General features: G+C 36.9%; 1 protein-coding gene across 2 annotated transcripts in view; it reads right to left on the bottom strand.

The window, feature by feature from the left end:
* TBCK (TBC1 domain containing kinase) overlaps positions 1–21249 on the bottom strand; it is a 225683-nt gene that overhangs the window by 10725 nt on the left and 193709 nt on the right. For both annotated transcript variants that reach the window (XM_024754047.1, XM_024754046.1), the window contains exon 25: positions 15537–15696. In XM_024754047.1, coding sequence (XP_024609815.1) covers positions 15537–15696 — 160 coding nt within the window. The remainder of the gene's footprint in view (positions 1–15536; positions 15697–21249) is intronic.

Genomic DNA, 21249 nt, shown 5'->3' on the forward strand with positions numbered 1-21249 from the left:
CTTTTACAATTTTTTGAAACAAATGTAAGTTGTATCTTTTAATGGTCTTTCGACAATCTCTTGTTCAGGTTATCACCTGGAATTTGTTTCCTTTCCTAAAATAATACATTTATAAGTTTTTAAATTTAGTTATGGTAAAGAAAAACCCTACATCATTTTTTAAAATTAATTTTTACTGGAGTATAGTTGCTTTACAATGTTGTGTTAGTTTCTGCTGTACAGCAAAGTGAATCAGCTATATGTATACATATATCCCCTCTTTTTTGGATTTCCTTCCCATTTAGGTCACCACAGAGCATTGAGTAGAGTTCCCTGTGCTATGCAGTAGGTTTTCACTAGTTATCTATTTTATACATAGTAGTGTATATATGCCAATTCCTATCTCCCAATTCATCCCACCCCTCCTTCCTCCCTTAGTATCCATACGTTTAAGAAAAACCCTACATCTTTTTGTTCTGTATTGTAGAATACTAACTGTTTATAAGTGGAAGGATTCTACAGATACCCATCTAGTTTTAAATCCCCTTTGAATTCCAGTCTGAACTTCTAAATGCTTGACTGACATTTTTTATACTGATGTCCCATTAGCACCTCAAACACAGTATGTCCAAAATTCATTACATTCTCTCCAAATTTACTTTATTTTTCTTTCTTATTTCTGTTAAAGGTATCAGCAACCTCCCCACAAAACCAAAGCTGGAAACTTTAAGGTGATCTTTGAGTTAAAAAAAAAAAAAGTCCTTTGGCTCTATATTATTCAGTTAGACACAAAGCTGTGTTAGTTCTGTGATTTGTCTTGGATCCATTTCCTCTTTTTCCATTCCTCTGCTCCCACTCCATTTTAGACCCCAATTACTCTTGAATTCGTTCCTAAGTGGTTCTTGCATTTTTAGTTTTTCCCTTTCCCTTTTACCTAGCACTCTGCGGCCTACATGGTAACATTATGGAAGACCCTTAGGAAATCCTGAGACTCCAGTAACTGCTGTGTAGAGATATTTTCTTTCCTAGGGCTATTGCCCTTAAGCAAGATGAGCCAAGATCTGTGGATCCCTTACGAGGAATAGCTTGTTTATCCATAGTCAGTAAGAACAATTTGTAGTACATACCTAAAAGCTCTTATTCAAAGTTTCATCTTGATAATATTAAGTCTAAAGTTTCTTCGAATTTTGAGAACGACAAAAGAAATTCTTCAATTTAGACTTACACTTGCCTATTCTTTATATAAATACATATATTTATTTATATTTAAGTTAAAGGTTAATGAGAAAGAAGGCTGTGCTTTAGTATCCCAAATAAAGGTAAGAGAAGATAGTGACAGGATGTTACCAGATGCCTTGAATCATATAATAAAAGCAGTGAGGCCATTTCTTGAGTCTCCTTTTGAAAGTTGCAGAGCTTTGGCTATCAGTCTCAGACAAACCCCTAGGTGTCATCTTCTCCCAGCAGCCGCATGAGCTTTGCTGACACTGGGGGCTTAGAAACTAGACAGTGGGAGATTGCAAGCTTGAGACAGAAGGTCAACTAAAGGTAGAATCTGGAAAGAATCTGGCACTGAAATAGATTGGGAATATAGGGAGAGTGAAATTCTTTAACTGGTCTCTGGTTCTTGGTGTTTTAAAATTTCGATTTCATTGGGATCAACTGCAAAAGAGATGGGAGACACTTTAAAAGTAATTTTCCAAATGACTTTCTAAAATACAGCTGATAGTGTCACTTTCCTTCTTTAAAACCTTTAATAGCTCCCCACTCCTAAAATGTAAACTCCCTAGCATAGCATTTAAGGCCCTCTATAACCAAAAGCTCCCCTTATCTTTCCAGCTTTATCTGTAGCTAAAATGTTCTTCAGAGAAGCCCTGTGCTTTCCAATCAGCCTGTGTTATTTCCTTTGCCTGGAATGCTGCCTCCTGACTATGGCCCTCCTCCCAACACTTTTTCTTACTGAAATCCTACCAATAATACAAGGTCTAGGTCTACTATCACCTTCTCCGTGAAGCTTTAGGAATCCTTCTGTTAACTGGAAGAAACTGCTTCCTTCTCATTGATTTTCTAAAACTTTAACTATAAATCTCAGAGCGCATGACACATTCCACTTTGAATTTTAATCGGTTGTATCAGTCTTGTATTCTTAACTAGATTGCAAGATTTATAAGGGCAAGGGACTGTCTTTCTCATTTCTGTTTCCTCATAATAGTTTCCATCATGTAGGCACTCAATGTTTGTCTTAAACTAGTAGTTGATATTAGCATTTTTTCTTTTATTTTCTTCTTCTTTTTACCAATTTCTATATTAGCATTTTTTCTTTTATTTTCTTCTTCTTTTTACCAATTTCTATAAGTGCATTGTCTACTGCAAACGATTATTTTTCAGGTGTTCATTCTTAACTTAGTCATTAATTCAACCATCAAATATTTATTGAATGCTTGTTACTTGAAAGGCACAATGCTAGGGGCTGTGGGTACAATGAATACAATATAATCCCTGTCCTCAGTGAGCTTGGAGTTTAGTAGGAGATGCAGGTAAGTGGATAGGCGATTACAATGCCATTTGATAAATGCTACACAGAGCCATCATTTAAGGTTGTACAAATTGTGCCTTATATGAGAGAACCCAGAAAAGAGGTAAGTGGAGCGTGAAATGTAGCCCCATCCTCTCCTTTCCAAGTTTTGCGCCCTTACATGGTGCTGTGTATCCCTAAACGAAGGATGGGTTTTTATCTAATGCACACAGAGACTTTGTATATGATAGCGGTCCCAATGCCACTATAAGAGTAAGTAAAAGATTTTCTATGAGCACTTGGGAAGGGTACTTAGTCCCAAACTTGAGGAGTTAAGAATGAGTTCCATGAAGAAATGCTATATAAACAGCTTTTCAAGATAAATGGGAATTACCCAGGTGAACAGAAATGAGAAGAATGCTTCAAATAGAGACAAATACAAAGAGACAGCATTTAAGGAACTACAAGTAGTTAATTATGGCTGGAATCTAAGAGCAGTGAGGGTGAGCTTGGAAAACAAAGCAGAGTCCAGATCATGAAGGGCCTCAAAAACCATGGTGAAGGTTTGTATTTTATTCTGAAGGCAATGGGAAGTCATAGAAGCATTCTGACAATGACCAGACTGACATTTCAAAAACCTCACTGGTTGTAGGGTAGAACTGGGGGAAGGAGGCTGCAGGCAAGGACAGTGGGAAGTTGCAGGAGGTCAGGCACGAGATACTGGTGATCTGAGTGAAGACAGTTGGGAAGTGGAGATGAGAGAATTTCAGACCTACTTAACAGCAAAGACAAACAATAATTTTCCATAAAGTTTTTTCCACCAGTCAAGAAGGTGAGAAAATCCACTATTTCAATCAAACAGCCTGGGTGGTATGGATGAAAGTGTGGGAACTTTGTAGTTAGACAATACAGAGTTTGAATCAGGGTTCTACCACTGGTTAGCCGTGGGATCTTGGGTAAGTCACTTAGCCTTTTTGGTATTAGTTTCTTCACCTGTTAAATCTGAAACAACACACTTGAATAGTACACTTAAAGGGTTGTTGAGAGTTTTAAATTAGATATTATATCTGTAAGTGCTTGATTCATAGTAAATACTATAAAGCTAGTTTCCTCCTTTCCTCCTCTTTCCTTTCCCCAATTGACCCTTTAATAGGAGAGCCATTTACAACACCCTGAAATTGTATAGATACAAACTTAAAAAAGCAGAGTTGTCCCCAAATGGTATGTAAGGTAGGGCTTTTCAGTGTTAATGGTGAACTCTTTATGGCGAACTCTTTAACTAATGCTTTACAGTATTAATGGTGAACTCTTTACGTTGGAGCAGTAATTTATACTTGTGACTCTTACAGTTTACTGAGTCCTATATACTTTTGGCAATCAGAAGAAAGCTTATGAACCTATTCTCTAAAAATATATATATAGCACATATGTACAACACTTTACATATAATTTTAATTAATTCAACGATCTTCTAAAATTCGTGATGAACTCTATTAAACATTTTCCTTTATGCTAATTCATTTAATTTTAAAATTTATGATAGCTGATAGTGACCTAGTATTTATGCATATGGCAAACTGGGATATTTCTGTAGATATAGAGTTTAGTGTTTAACAATAGCTTATACTTTCAAATAAGTTCTCTTAAGAATGGCTATGTGGATGTTTTCTGAAAAGTTGACATTAAAGAAATAGGAGAAAACATTTTAGCTAGGACATAAAAGTTTGTTTTTATGACATAAAAACATACTGGCTCATATTGAGGCAGGAGGTAGATGGGCCCTCAGGGCAAACGGTTTGAGTTCGTTCCCTGTGGACAGATGCTCCGAGATGGGAATAACAGGACAATTGAGAGAGAAGGCTGGGCCCTGCCCAGATAGCAAATAACGAGACCATAAATTCTTCATTCTCGAAGTCAGGAGGCTTCCCCAACTATACATGCGCAGAAAGCCTCCTTGGAGGTCAAAAGGGGAGTGATGTCAAGTGGCCAAATCTACCCATAGGCCTCTTTGGTAGAATCCATCTTAGCTAAGAGATGTGCAGGCACACATGGGAAAATCCTGAGATATACCAAATATGGACTTTGAACCAGGCAAATCAAATAATTGGCCAAAGGAAACCCACATAAAAGTGATTCAAACTGCCACGAGGGTGTGACTCTCTCTCTGAGCCCGCCCGTGTGTCTATCCACATGTACTGTACTTCTTCTTTTCCTAATAAATATTTTACTTGTTTCACTACTTTCCATCTTTGTGGGAATTCTTTTTCTGCAAAGCCGTAGGGCCAGGGCCCTGTCACTGACCACTGTGGCTAGGATTCGGTGCGCTCACTGCCGTGACCTGACCTCAATCACTGGCTGGGAACCGAAACCCTGCTTCAAGCCGCTGCAGGCCGAGGCCACCCAAGATCAATATTAGAGGATAAGCCTCTTCTGATAAAATGCCATCATCTAATAGTATCATGTATCAGGAGCTCTAATGAGCCTTGTGGTACATTTTCCTATGATCTGCGATATTTGCGACCAGAATTTCAGCAACAATCATTTATCCACTTCTGTTTACATTAGACAATTGAGAACTGTGTCCAAGCCACTGGTCAAATTACACACAGTATACTGTGCTCTAAAAAGGATGTATATAATAAAAATTCAGATTCAAAACAGTTAGGGCTGTGATGGATCACAGCCAAGTCCCAAACTTTGTAGGTCAAGAGGGAGAGTTACTATGGTTAGTTTCTTATTCAGTCACAAACATTCCTGTGGTAAGGAGTAATGAATTAAATGGTGGGCTGTGGAGGGCAGGATAGGTATACAGAATAACACGTATTAAGACAAATAACTTTTATCCTGTGACAGTTCATGAATATAGGTGCCAGAGCTCACAAGATTCAGATGATGTCTTGGCAGTTTTTCCTGAAAATTGGAAATGAGCTCCCTCTGCCTTTAAAAAAATTGCTTATACATAAAATACAACCAATAAACAGGTTAAAAAACCAAAGCCTGGATTAGGTGTTTTAAGGCTCCCTTTACCACAACTCCTACACTGCTTTTTAATTCACACAACTTTTGAAAGGTTATGAGAATAGGGAATCTACAGGACAGGTTTTAGGTCATGGACCTTTTAAAGTAAGTTATCCTCCATCACTTAACAAATGTAGAGTTATATAGGAGAGTTTTCACTGTTACTTTTAAGCCTCATATGATGTCTACTGTGTTCAAGTTGCATTAATATCTAAAATGTTTCCTTATAATCTGATATAAAACCACAGACCAAAACATTTGCTGACAAGAAGGCAAGGAAAAAGTCAGGAAAAAAGCCAAGTTTAACCATACCCAGTACTTACAGGTATAACAAGACCAAGAAAGAATTCTTTGCATATTTGGAACTTATAAAGGAGATTCACTTCCTATTCTTTATCAAAATGCTTAAGATACAACTATAAAGAGGACTAATGTTTTCTGACAGGTAGATGATCTCACACAAAGTAGCTAAAAGTATTATATTAATCTGACAAACTAGGCAGATACTATCTGGAGCTAGAGAAATTTACTATAGGGATAACACACGTGCTGAATTGGTTTAAAGTGTTTTCAGAGTCATTTGGTCCCCTTTGAGCACACACCTGGCGTAGGATAACCTCAGATGCCTGAGGCCAAAAGCTAGGGGAAAAGCTTGAGCAAAAGGAGGAAGAAGACAGCTAGAGGGAGAAAAAGGGACTGGCAAAAGGTAAGAGCTACAAGTGATCATCACAGTATCACAAAACTTGGTTTAGCTTGGTTAAGGGATCCAGGAAGTAATGAGGCGGGACTAGAGTGTGGAAGCCTTCTCTTACCGCAGTACAAATTAACTTCCAACCTAACATCCAAAGCCAAATAACCTTGGCCTCCAGGGAAATGTAAATGAACACAAATGGAGTATTATCTTATTTTTTAAAATAGCTGCAATGTTATGCCTTGCTTATTATAAACCTGATTATTTTCATTTGAAAACAGACGTCATATTTTAAATTTAATCCTTACATGCCAAGGGTAGAAAGCATCAGCTACTCACAATGTTTAGTCACAGAATTGCCACAAATATCATCTCTTGTGTAGGCTTCTGACTCAAATGTTATTCAGAAGTATTTATGTTCTGCTCTTTTGTTTTATTTTTTCAGTTCTTCTTTGTTTTGTTTTAAAGAAAAGAATAATAACACGCATGGCTTATTACTGCAACTGGCTCTTATGTTCTCAGATTTCTTCCAATGACAAAAGAAAAGCACTGATTTCATGCCAAGAATATAACATTTTAAGAGTAAGATGAGCTGTTCCTAATATTTTCCAAAGGGTTGTTGACAAGTCAAAGTGAAATGCAAAGATTCCTTCAATTTCTTTCTTAGATAATCTTTTGATGCGATATACTATCAGTGATGAAATGCTTGTGGTCTCATAACCACTAAATATAATCTAGATAGAGAGTAATTATTTTTAAAGTCTCATGTGTTTCAGTGACTAAGATAGCATTATGATGTACTGCTGAAAGGACTCACTGAAAGTAAACACCATTTGGAGTTTCATTTTGCTCTGGTGAATGCTGTTGGTCATTTTCCTGTCTGAGACCCATCACTAGCTCAAGAGTTGGATCCTACTACATTACTTTCCTACAGCGGAGAAAATAGTATAACCCAGTAACACTTTAAAGCATGCTGTTGTGCTAAATCATCATTCTTGCTAAATATAATTTACTTCTAGGAAAGAGGTGGATTCACTATCATGTTTTGTCAAGCCGAGATATATGTAACTTTGATCTTAGGTTGGTAGTAGGACAGTGTGAGTAACGGTTGCTAGCAGTATCAAAACAAATCATACGTTTACCCATAAATAATATTTGATTAATGCTAAAGATCAAAATTTCCTTTAAATCTGAGTAATCTGCTCAAGGATATAACAATGAACTGTCCTCTGGGTTCATTTAATCCATTATATGGATGGTAGACTACCTCTGCCTCTCCCTATTGATCTGAATAGTTATAACCTTAATTCTTAGATTTATACACTTGCTCTCTGAGATTAATTCAGCAAGTTTCCCTTGTATGCCCAGGGAATCTAATTCTAGTTTAGCAATTGAAGATGCAGTTTCTCGTGTGAGTTTCAAAAAAGATGATTATCTCTGCAAGAAGACAAGAGTGAGACCTTGCCATGTTTTTCATTTAAATGTGACACAAAGCCTGAATTGACTTTATCCTTGTTTTGATGCAGAGGTCTTCCTACTCCCATAAACCCTAGCAACAGATGCAATCTGTATTTGTTTGGCTTGTCAAACTAAACTTGACTATACAGCAGCAAGGATCAGCACAAAATCTGATCCACCCTTGGAACAATAGTATACATTTCAGAGACTAGGGACTCCACTCGAGACTCTCTAAATTTCCTTGATGCTGACATAACTTTGTTCACAATATATCTGGATATGCTTGATTATATAATGCCTCACTGCTTTATTTAACCTGAAGGGTAAGGTGAATTAAAGATTAACTGACAAGTGAGATTTAGTAGGACTTAAGTCTGGTATGAAGAAGCCTCTACATGGAATCCTAATTAAACTAAAATCTTTGTAGTCCTCCTTTTTTTACCCTATTCTGGCGGGGAGCAATGTTTTATCCAGATAAGAAATGGCAGATTCTAAAAGTTTTTGATGTATTTAATGTGGGAGCTAGGCCCAAAACAAAAGCCTTATGAAGTGGTAATTGTAAAGAAGGCATCTCATAGCAAAAAGTTGCTAATCAGTTGTAATTACAGGAAAAATAGTTAATGAATACCTAATTAAAAGAGTAGAGTATATCTTCCGATTATATATAGTTTTTCAGGTACATGAATAAGCAGTATTTCTCAGATTTGTTCTGTCTTCTATGTGATTTTAGATAATACATTCAATACATCTGGTCATTGGAGAGTACTTCCTTCATATTTGTATTACAAAAATACTCTAGACCTAATTTGTATGTCAAATGAGTGCTTTTAATACTATCATATTCTAGACAAGTGGTTCATTTATTCTCGAGTTGTTCAATATTTTGCTACTTGTAAATCTAATATTGAGAGCTTTTCCTTTTATTGAACTATACTTGATTTCATTTAATATTTTCATTTGTTGAATTTTCAGTCTAACTTTATTACTAGGTTTTAAGAGAAGATGTAAAACTAGAAAAATTACAATCAGTGCCTACCATTTTGCAAACAGAAAATTCCCAAGTCCAAATATGGGTTTGACATAAAAATCATAAAAATTTGTAAAGATAATCTGTAACCATACCGACTAGAATTGGCATCTCTGCTTTCTTCTCACAGTATTCAACTATGGCTTTCTTAATCTTTTCAAAATAGGACTGTGCCAGTTGCAGTGCACTGATTTCAGCTTAGAAGAAAAGCTGCTACTTGCTTGGAAATCACTGTTTTGTTTTTGTTTTTGTTTTTAATACCCACAGAGGAAAAAGATGAGACCTGATCAGAACAGCTCTCATGAAAGATCCTCCACTACTGTTTGACTAAAAATTGTAGGGCTTAGATGAATTAGGGACAGTGGGGTATCCTGAAGACATCAAACCCTAGAACTTAAAAAAAGTCGATATAAAAATTTATTAACATGAAATTTTCCATTTAAACCATTTTTAGGTGTACAATTCAGTGGCATTAAGTATATTCACAATGTTATATAACCATTACCACTGGTCATTTCCAAATTTCTTTATCATTCCAAACAGAAACTCTGTACCCATTAAGCAAAAATTCCCATTCTCCCATCCCCTAGCCAGCCCCTAAAAGCACTAATTTACTTTCTGTCTCCATGAATTTGCCTATTTTAGATATTTTATACAAGGGGAATCATAGAATATTTGTCCTTTTGTGTTTGGCTTATTTAAACTGTTTTCAAGGTTCATCCATGTTGTAGCTTGTATCAGAACTTCACTCCTTTTTTATGGCTGAAAAATATTACATTATATGTATATACCACATTTTGTTCATTCATCTGTTGAGGGACACTTGGGTTGTTTCCACCTTTGGCCATTGTAAATAATGCTGCTATGAACACTGGCATACAAGTCTCTGTTTGAGCCCATGTTTTCAATTCTTTTGGGTATTTACCTAGGAGTGGAATTGTTGGTAATATGGTAATTCTATGTTTACATTTTGAAGGAATAGCTAAACTATTAAACTGTTTCCTACATAAGCTGCATCACTTTACATCCTCCTAGTCACGCACCAGGGTTCCAATTGCTCCACATTCTTGCCAACACTTGGGTGTGAAGTGGTAGCTCACTGTGGCTTTGATCTGTGTTTCCCTAATGACTAATGATGTCAGGTATTTTTCATGTGCTTATTGGACATTTGTATACCTTCTTCAGAGAAATGTCTAAAATGTCTAAATATTTGCCCACTTAAAAATTTGGTTGTCTTTTTGTTGTTGAGTTATAGGAGTTGTTAATGAATAGAAATATAACTAATGTTTGTGTGTTGATTTTGTATTCTGATAATAATCCTTATTAGATATATAATTTACAAATATTTTCTACCATTTTGTGGGTGGTAAGGATTGCTGGCCACCACCAGAAGCTGGAAAAGGCAAAGGAAGATTCCACCCAGAGCCTCAGAAGGAGCATGGCTGACACCTTGATTTCAGACTTCTAGCATCTAGATCCATGTTGCATTAAGCCACCCAGTTTGTGTTATTTTTAATGGCAGCCCTAGGAAACTAAGACATGTTCAATTTTGATACCTTTTATTTTTTTTTCTTGCCTAATTGCTCTGGCTAGAACTAACACCAATTCTTCTCAAACCCTTCCAACAAACTGAAGAGGAGAGAACACTTCTTAACTCATGCTACAAATCAGCATTACTCTTCTACCAAAGCCAGACCAAGACACTGCAAGAAAAGAAAACTACAAATACCACTGATGAATAGTGATGTAAAAACTTCAACAAAATACTAGCAAACTGAATTCAGGAGCCTATTGAAAGGATTATGCACCATGACTAAATGGAATTTACACTAGGAATGCAAGGATAGTTAAACATTTGAGAAAATCAATCAACATAATATACTGCATTCATAGAAGGGAGGGAAAATCATAATTATAATCACCTCCATTGATGCAGAAAAAACATTTAATAAAACTCAACACCATTCCATGATAAAAACACTCAATGAACTAGAAGTAGAAGAGAATTTCCTTAATGTGGCAAAAGCTATATATGAAAAAAATCCAACTAACATCATATTCAACAGTGAAAGATTGAAAGCTTTTCCCCTAAGGTCAGAAAGAAGACAAGGATGCCTGCTTTTGCCACTTCTATTCAACAAAGTACAGATTCTACTTGTTTTCAGTGTTTCTGTGGAGGAATGGGAGATTAGAGCTGCCCACTCTGCCATTTTGCTGATGTTACTCCCAAACTCTAGAACTTTTATACTATCATCATACATAAAGCAGTACTTATTAAATTCACATATATGCAAATTATAGTGCTGGAAAATAAAATTAATAGGTGAAATCAACTGAGTGCCTATAACCATCAGGCTTTGTTCTGAACCTTATTGCCTAATCTGAAATCTTCACATCAATGCCATGAGGTAAGTATTATTTTCCCCATCTTATAAAGGAATCAGTGGTGACTTGGAGAAGTTAAGCAATTTGCACAAATTAACAGCTAGTAAGAAACAGAACAGAGCAGATAATGTAGTCTGACTAAAAAATCATACATTTAAATAGTATCCTTGCAACAGTCAGGGTTCCAACAAGCCCTGAGGATAAATTGAGGGGGTTTTACTTACAATGAGATTAATTACAAGGGTATGGGTGGGATGTAAGAGAACCATAAGGGATGGTGTACTAAACCTGCACTACCAAAAAGCAGAGCTGTTGCCACCCCTAGAGCTAAAGGGACCGGGGGCTGGAAAGACAGTGGTGTAGAGAAGGCTTACTGGAGAGCAGTGTTAACCTTTAGTAGAGGAACACAGCAAAACCGAGAAAATTTGAGGGAAGGATCCAGGGGGATAAATATCCTGACCTCCCTCCTTCCCATAACTTGTCAGAGCTCCCCATAAGCTCAACAACTGGAAGCCAGAAGACATGAAGGTCAGCCATCTGGGGCAGAGAGCAGGGTGAAGAAGTGTGGAGAATGGATCTATGATGGGAGGTGGGGCAAATGGAAGATATCCAGTACAACCATGGACACACAGTAGAATTCAGTAAATATGCTTTAAGTTAGATGCTTCCAACTTAAAGGGAGGGTGAGGAGGGGAAGAAGCATTAGTAAAGTCATACAGATCTGTACAGCAGACAAAAAGATGATGGAACAATATAAGCAAATGAATATCTAAAGTTCTCTTTAGCCCCATGATGAGAAAAATTATTAAAAGTACATCTGTGGGACTTTCCTGGTGGTGCAGTGGTTAAGAATCTGCCTGCCAGTGCAGGGGACACGGGTTCAATCCCTGGTCCAGGAAGATCCCACATGCTGCGGATCCCACATGCCCGTGCACCACAACTACTGAGCCTGTGCTCTAGAACCCACAAGCCACAACTACTGAGCCACCGGGCCACAACTATTGAAGCCCGAGTGCCTAGAGCCTGTGCTCTGCAACAAGAGAAGCCACTGCAGTGAGAAGCCAGCGCACCCTAACGAAGAGTAGCCCCCCCTTGCCGCAACTAGAGAAAGCCCACCCACAGCAAGGGAGACCCAACACAGCCAAAAATAAATAAATAAAATTTATATTAAAAAAATGTGGATAAAGAATGTCACCAGCCATTTCAGTAAACAAAGGATGTTGCAGCCATAAAGCCATTAGCCACTGCAGCAGCCTTTGATGATGCACCCTGAGGGGAATTCAGGATGGAGAAAAACAGAATAGTGGCCCAAGGCAGTTAAGATGCATATCAAAGGAATAATGTCAATAAGCCCAGACTCTTGCATCTTCCCATACACAGAAAAGCACTAAAATCATTAACTTGAGATGTCTGTTTTTGTGATTAGCAATAATCTTTTGATGTTCAACTACATTTTTTTTTTTTTCTTAGCAAAAAGTCCTATATACCCTGGCTCCTCCCTTATCTCTTTGTAACAGTCCCTTAGAGCTATCCGAGAGGCTGTATCCCCAGCTTAAGTCCTCAGTAAGTCCACTGAATAAAACATAATTCTCAAATTTTAGACTGTACATTTTTTTCAGTTGACATGTCTCTATACAAATATTTAAAACTGTTTCTCGGGGCTTCCCTGGTGGCGCAGTGGTCGAGAGTCCGCCTGCCGATGCAGGGCACATGGGTTCGTGCCCCGGTCCGGGGGGATCCCACGTGCCGCAAGGCGGCTGGGCCTGTGAGCCAGGGCCGCTGGGCCTGCGCGTCCGGAGCCTGTGCTCCGCAACGGGAGAGGCCGCAACAGTGAGAGGCCCGCGTACCTCAAAAAAAAAAAAAACTGTTTCTCAAAAATTACTTCCTGATGTTGGATTGAAGCATTAATAACTGAGCATACAATTTGTTCAGTCACTTGTCTACAAGCATGAATAATCATGGAGAGTTTGAGGAAGAAGGAACTGTTCATGATAGCATCTGGTTTCTGACAAGCAAGACATTGGCTAATTTATTCAGAATGTGATGGGTCTTTACTTATTACCATTACTTTCAAATACTGTTATTACTTCATCTAAATAGTCTTGCTTCCAGATTTCCTTCATATGTTGAACTTTTAAATTTATTCACACTGTGATAGACTAGCATTTCACAACATGACAAATGGTTTATAATTTGTTATTTAATGGAAGAAATGAGTTATCCTTTTATTTGTATATGTGTTTTGACCTTTATGATAAAGTAAAATCAGAATAAACATAAATCTGGAGATTAATACAATGAGTGGGATGTTTGGAAACATTTGACATATTTAAGAAGATTCAGTTATACAGGTCCACTTATTAGATACATCTTCCAAATGGTGAATGCTTTATGAAAGTAGAGGCTTAAGCTTGTTAGCACTTAGAGCATAAATGTTTATTTCAGGTCTTGGGTTCATACCCTGGGAGGAACTATTGTGATCTGTGAAAAATCAGAACAAGTCTATTTTTAAAAAACAGGACAAACGGCAGCATTCAGACTCAAAAGCCTTACTTGCTCACTGAGTTAAGGGTATGGCTTAGAGTCATATAGACTCATGTTGCAGTCCTGGCTCTGACATAAACAAATTAGATAAACTCTGAGTCTCAGTTTTTCTCATACATAAAATATGAATAAATTATGCCTCCCTCATAGAATTGTTATGAAGAATAAAAAGAGATTACATATGAAAGTACTTATCACGGTGCTTAGCACACAAACACCAGTCAATAATTGGGATTATTATCACTGTAAAGATTTCTTCCTAAGGCTATATATTATGGGGAATCCAGAAATATGTGATTCTCAACAGTATTTCTATGGGTTGAATGTATTGACATGCATTGTAATTGAAAATGGATATTTTTCATTGGAACGATATGACAATACAGATTAATGTAGCAGCAGCAGTACTGTGGTGGTAGTAAAATAATAATAATGATAATAAACTTACATCAAAATAATTCAGATACCATGGCTTTAGTTCTAAAATGTCCTCATTTACTTATTAAAATTGCATATTAGTCATTTACTATATTGACTTTCTCTGAAACAGGTATATTTAGATTATTCCCTGTCAGACACTAGATACAGTTATGTAAAAGAAGGGGAGTGATTTAAGATTTATAGCTAATATCCACTCAGATATTCTTTAGTTTGGTCAATTAAGCTTCTTCATCAAGGATGGCTTTAATTTAGTGTCAAAAGCCAATACTACCGGGCTTCCCTGGTGGCACAGTGGTTGAGAGTCTGCCTGCTGATGCAGGGGACATGGGTTTGTGCCCCGGTCCGGGAAGATCCCACATGCCATGGAGTGGCTGGGCCTGTAAGCCTTGGCCGCTGAGCCTGCGTGTCCGGAGCATGCTCTGCAACGCGAGAGGCCACAACAGTGAGAGGCCCGTTTACTGCAAAAAAAACCCCCCACCAAAACCAAAACCAAACAAACAAACAAAAGCCAATACTACCATTAGCTCTGTACTTCTGAGACAAGGATTATTGGATGCTTAAAATGGTCTAGGACCAAAAGTCTTAAACTTCTTACTTGACTATATTTCCATTGATCACCATTCTGGATTACTCAGTTTATTTGCATAAGTTATCTGCAGGGAGGAAACTATCTCTGTTACTTTGCCAGGGGCAGATTCTTCCGTCCTTTTAGAAAAAGGGCCTGTTCTGGTTTATTAATGTTGCCTACATCTAGATATGTTTTTTTAAAACAGCTTTACTGAGCTATGATCGACATATAACAACATGCATATTCAAAGTGTACATTTTGATAAGTTTGACAGGGGGATTTGTAAACAAGCCCCTTTGGTTCTCATACTCCCTATTTTCTAACTTGCCTTTTATAAAAAATAAAGGTTATGTTTTTGACCTCCAAAAGCTACTCTTTGTTTTATTTTTCAAAATGTTTAAGAACATAGCCAGAAGAGAGCCTGGTCATTTTATTGTTTCATAGTCCTCATATTTGAAAGTTGATATCCTTCCTGAATTCTCTATCATCATAAAGCTTTGAGGCTATAGTAAACAAAACCCCCAAATACAACAAATTCTATCATGGTCAGCTTTCACAACCTCTAATCAAGCCCCAGTGTTTTTCTACAATGGAAGGAATTGAAGCTACTTCTTGTAATTTCAGGAAGTAGATAAAAACAAAAACACCAAAACTAAAACAAAACACCTTAGGCTATCATTTGAAGTTTCCTAAGCTTAATATTGACCCTGATGCTGCACAATGAGGAAAAAAGCTTGAATTCTTTTACTGGGAAAAGGTAGACAATCTCTTTTATGTAAGACTATAGACAGATCTTCAAAGCTCATTTGATATGCAACCCGCTTCTGAAGAAACACTTTTAGACAATCTGTTGCAGCGGGCAGGTAAAAAGCTCATCATGCTGTCATATGACATTTCTGCATACACTTACCTCTGCTGTGTGCTTTGCCACATTCCCCACGATGACAATGACCTTCCCTTTGAAGCTCTGGAGCATGGCAGTGTAAGGTCCTTGGGTAAGCTCCCCTTCCGCAGTAAACGCAGTGCTGAATGGAATGTTGATGCTGCCTGAAATGTGACCCCGAATAAAACTGAGAAAAAAAGTTAAGGAAAACATTTATTTGTGTGCAGACTTGAATGTGTGACAGAAGCTCACAGAGGTAATTGATTCTCAGAAGACAGTACCATTAAAATCAAACACAAATGGAGACCAGACTTGAAAATTCCGAGCAGACGAAACCAGTTTAATCATACAAGTGAAGATTTAGCTTATTTTGCAAGACAAGTGAGGCTACCTTGACCTGGGTCACTTGTTTATGTCTCTGAAAATCATAAGTGAAACTTAAATTGTTCCCCTAAATTGATATGAGATGAACACTAACCAATTCCCTTTCATTTAAGAAAATTCTAATATTGTAACCAATTGCTGAAAAATAGTCACTGCTGCTTTTTAACAATATACGTCTGAGCCTCACTCCATGTTTTGATTCCACCACTCCTGGTTTGCAAACTGTCTTTTGGTGTATGCACAATAAACTTTTACTAATTACTACTTCAGTTATTCATCAGTTTTACTTTTTTTTTTCCTGAACATTTGACAGTTCTAAACATCTTCCATGCTCACGAGTATTTTATTTAAACAACGTAAGGCACCTCTGCAGAAAAAAATGTTAAATGTGAAAATGCAATGAACAAGTGAAAGGAAGAAGACTCGCCAAAGATATAAAGAGAACTTTCCTGATTAAATGAAGTATTGTGAAAGTGATCAGAATGCAACAAATAAATGGCAGTCACACAGCTTGTACAATATTCATGGTTTTCAGTTCCTTACTATTATTATGATTATTTTAAAGATCTGAAATATAGCCAAATGGATATTCTCAGATGTAACTTGATAATGCAAAAGCGTATCTACTCTGGGCAAGCAACTGTTAAATGGGACTCTATTTAGAATTGTTAGAGGTCATTAGCACTGGCTGGAAACATTTCTGTTGTTGGTTTATTTCTCAAGTAAACTTAGCTATTTCCATTCTTTCCAATTTTATGTTCTCTAAAGGGGGTGATGTTTTACTATATTTGTACTTTAGAAGGGTTTTAATGATTTCATTGACTATTACTTGTAATTTTGGAATTAAAAGCTTAAGCTTAAAATATTTAGAAATATCATAAGATCTTAAAGAAAAAATATTCCTTCAAAAGTAATTAAAAAGTACAATTTTAAAAAGTGAAATTAAAAAGATGATTCTTCATATAGAGTCTGTAGAGGAAGATTCTGAAATATTATTATTAATCAAATAACTTCTCAAAAAAGCATAAAATAAAAACTGCGAAAACTGCTCTGAAAGAGATGTATATGATGCTTTGATAGGATATATCAATTTGGGGAGGACAGGGAAGGTTTCCACTAAGGAACTAAGTGATGGCCGAGGTAAAATATGAATAATTAATAAAAGTTAATTAGGCAACAGGATGGAATGGAGGTGGTATAGGGTGGTGGAAAGGACAAACATTTTCAGACAGAAATGTCAGGCATATATTGGGGAGGAACATGACCAATCAGGAGAAAGGAAGGAAGGCCAGTACTGGTGTAGAGAACAAAGACAGCATGAGATAAGATGAGCCTGGAAATGGATGCAGAGGCCAGATCATACAGGGCCTTGCAGATCATGTTGTTAATATTGGTCTTTATCCTAGAGCAATGAAAATCAGAAAGTATTTTAAGCAGAGAAGTAACAGATCACATTTGCACTTTGGCAACAATGTGGAGAAAGGTTAGAAGGGGAGTGAATGTAAAGATTAGTTTATAGGACATGTAGGCAGTATCTCATCTCTTCCCTAACAATCACTGATAACGACCATGAAGAGATGTTTGTGTTCAATAGAAGCATTTTCCCCTAAACTTCCACTTTAGATGTGTTCTTTACAAAATGGAAAAGTCGTAGAGTTTTAAAAAGTTATGTCACAAGCAACGAATATTCCCCCAACCCCCAAAAAAGACTCATCTGTCATTCCTGTAGAAGGGGGAAAATTATAATTATTTATTGACATGACAGTTTCTCAGTTGCCCCAGTTTGTAGGTTCACCTTTAGAATACTACTTCTCTTGTTTCTCTGTCTTTCTTTTTCCCTCATTAATGGAGAGAGGGCAAATTTGAGGCTCCTACTCTCAAGAATGATGGTGGAAGTTGAACATGTGTCTTAAATTTCTAGTCAGCTGTTGCTTCATCCTTTCTTCTTTAAAGAAGGCATCTGGCATTAATAATGGGGGAAAGGACATAAAAAGTTCTGAAAAATGAAATGAGAGGTAGAATAAATATTATCATCCCAGTGTATACTGTTTAATTAGAGTCTTCTAGAATGAACAGAGAATTTATGATCATAAGGAGATCACCCTTGAATTTCAACAGCACTAGTTTTTCAAACATTTATAATTACTCAATACTCAAAATATCAACTGCAGTTTTCATGAACAGAAATGACTTTGTACTCAGCATATAATTACTCCGACAGCACTTTAATCTTCAATAAGGACATACCTTAAAATAAAAATAATTGATTTTTCAGAAACTCTGAACCTAACAACTCAATTATTCTCAGCAAATATATCTACATCTGCTAGTCTGAATCAACTGGCAGAGAGACTTTCTGTGTTTATCAAACAGCCAGTATCAACCATGAACATTTTTCCTTTCTAGTGCTTTTTGAATACCAAAAGCAATACAAATCTATACTAGTCAAATGCTCTAGCAGACATGTCTGCACTGCCTGCCCACCTCCCACCTTCTTGTTTGAAAGGAGCTCAACTACTGACCCTGATGAAAGGGTGAGCCTAGGCTGTCATGTTTGTATCAGGTGATCCTGCCACGATCAGGACTGACAGGATAGGAGGGAGGGGATGAGTGAAGGTAGACATCTGAAACAGGCTGATATCCTGTGTCAGATAGGCTGAGCCAGTTAGATTCTCTCCCTTCAAAATCAAAATAAAAGATAAAAGACAATGCTCAGACTGTGTTAAGCTTAACAATGTAAAATCACATTTGAGTGCCTTCTATATATGTTTTATTCAGCCAGATGTTAAAAAATTAGTGACTCTAGAAATAAAATTATTTATTTTACAAGATAAATTCTATAAATATTTGGTTTAAAAATAGTACCCATCTGTATCCAAATACCCAATATCTGTATCTGAAATCATAGATAAGCATCTAGATGATTTTGTGGGTTCAATATCATGAATTTATTATGTGCTTTTAAAGAACACTTTAGTATGTCATACAAGTATGTCATAAACTTATCCTAGAATTTTCTTTTGTGCTTTATGGTTTGATGTTTTTTAAAAAACCACTAGATTAAATGTTAAAATGCTTGACAAAGTAAGATGGCAACAGAGTCTTTTGGGTAAGAGAAAAGTTATAATCCAAAACGCAAAACTTTTTCAAACATTTTTCAGGCTATTTTAACACTTTGGAAGATAAGACACAAAATAAAAAAATGTCTTAAACCATACTTCCCCTATTCTTAGTTTAGTTCAAGCAAAAAAATCCTGGAAGACATATAAAAGCACTCATCCAAGAACACTCTTGTCATAAAAATTCTAGTGCAAATAAGATTGGGTAAGCACAAATGCTTGTAGACAGGGTGGTCAAACCTGTAAATAGCTATCCTTAACTGTGAGACTGGCAAATAGCAGAGGAGAACGAGACTGGCCTAGTTACACATTAATATATTTACAATGAACGTTTTCTTTTTAAGTAAGTTGGACAATGAAGACAATTTCGGTTATTTAAGGATCTTGTTTCCTTGGTGATTATTTACATTTCACTGCCTACATTAGAAATTCTCATGTGACACAAACATCATATGATAAAGTAGAACTTTTTAAGGCAATTTCTAAACACATGAGAGGCTGTCAGATTATACAGTAAAGGTAGGCAGCTGAATACTATTTTTAACTTTCTGAGTCTTTCATAATCATAATAAAATATTAGGTGTTTGAAAAATGAGCACAGAATAGATTCTGTACATTTTGCGTTAATTGGACAGAATACGTAAAGTAAAACAGAAGTTGATTTCTGACATATAGTGACTCTGATTAATCCTGGGCAAAACATGGCAAGAAGAGCAAAATGATACAGAATACACTGAGATAAGCACTTTCTCCATGTTCTAAGGACGGAAGTTTTACTTCCTTGTACTGCAGTGGAAGACAAGTATGTATAAGTTCTTAATAATAAGGTAGTATTAGAGACGAACATGCAACAATATATATTTTAGGATTACGACTGTTACTTCATTGCTTTCCTCATATTCTAGACAAAAATTTGGACTCTTTGCATTTGCCTTTTGCATTTAGAAAAGCCAGCGCTTGCCAGCATAAACACAGGCATGAATACCAAAAGCAATACAAATCTATACTAGTCAAATGCTCTAGCAGACATGTCTGCACTGCACTTAAAGAGGTACTATAGTGAGTGTACTACCCAACAGACAGACACTATACTGTAAACTTAAAAAGCTTCAGCTTCAAAATACCCAGTTTAGAGAGTATTAAGGCAATAGAAGCCCAAGTATTTATGTGGTAATTAGTCCCAATCATATATACATCTTGACAGTGTACTTATAACAATGTCCACCATAATTTTCAGATTGGTTTTGGCAAAAACAACAATAAAAAACAATGGCACACACACTAGCTTTTTACCTTTCAATGTTTATAAGACATTTTTGCTATTAGGATTGATTTTTTTTTTTTTTTTTGCGGTACGCGGGTCTCTCACTGCTGTGGCCTCTCCCGTTGCGGAGCACAGGCTCCGGATGCGCAGGCTCAGCGGCCATGGCTCACGGGCCCAGCCGCTCCGCGGCATGTGGGATCTTCCCGGACAGGGGCACGAACCCGTATCCCCTGCATTGGCAGGCGGACTCTCAACCACTGCACCACCAGGGAAGCCCTGCTATTAGGATTTTTGATGATGTCTTTGAAGGAATTAAAAGATACAAGACATGATTAAAGAAGTCAGCAGTAATTACAATGAAATCTCTTCCATGGAATAATAGTAGCTATTAAAAAAAAAGCATCTAGTTATTATTAACAGTCACCAAGTCAGGTGTTTGTACCTTAAATTTTTTTTGTGATAAAAAGAGTTGGTTTATTAGAACAATATTAACAGGTAAGGATGATGTGCATTATCTTGTAGGTTTTCAAGATATGAAGACTTTCCTGTATTCATAAGTCAGTCTATATAAAAGTACTACAAGTAGATGCATCATACTTTACTCAAGCAGATAGAAAAATATATCAGTTCTAAGAACAACATAGGTACACCATATAGGTAAGTTACATAGGTAAATGTTCATATTCCAGAAAAAATTCTTCACTTTACTAAAAGATTTTTAAATTCCTTTAAAATATTTAATGGCTCAAAATTCAACACAGAAATAATCTCATGTTTTTTAAATCCTAAAAGAGCACAGCTGGGCTTCCCTGGTGGCGCAGTGGTTGAGAGTCTGCCTGCCGATGCAGGGGACACGGGTTCGTGCCCCGGTCCGGGAGGATCCCACATGCCGCGGAGCGGCTGGGCCCGTGAGCCATGGCTGCTAGGCCTGTGCGTCCGGAGCCTGTGCTCCGCAATGGGAGAGGCCACAACA

This window comes from Neophocaena asiaeorientalis, unplaced genomic scaffold, assembly GCF_003031525.2.
Source record: "Neophocaena asiaeorientalis asiaeorientalis breed wild unplaced genomic scaffold, Neophocaena_asiaeorientalis_V1.1 scaffold189, whole genome shotgun sequence".
NCBI classification, from domain to species: Eukaryota; Metazoa; Chordata; class Mammalia; order Artiodactyla; family Phocoenidae; genus Neophocaena; species Neophocaena asiaeorientalis.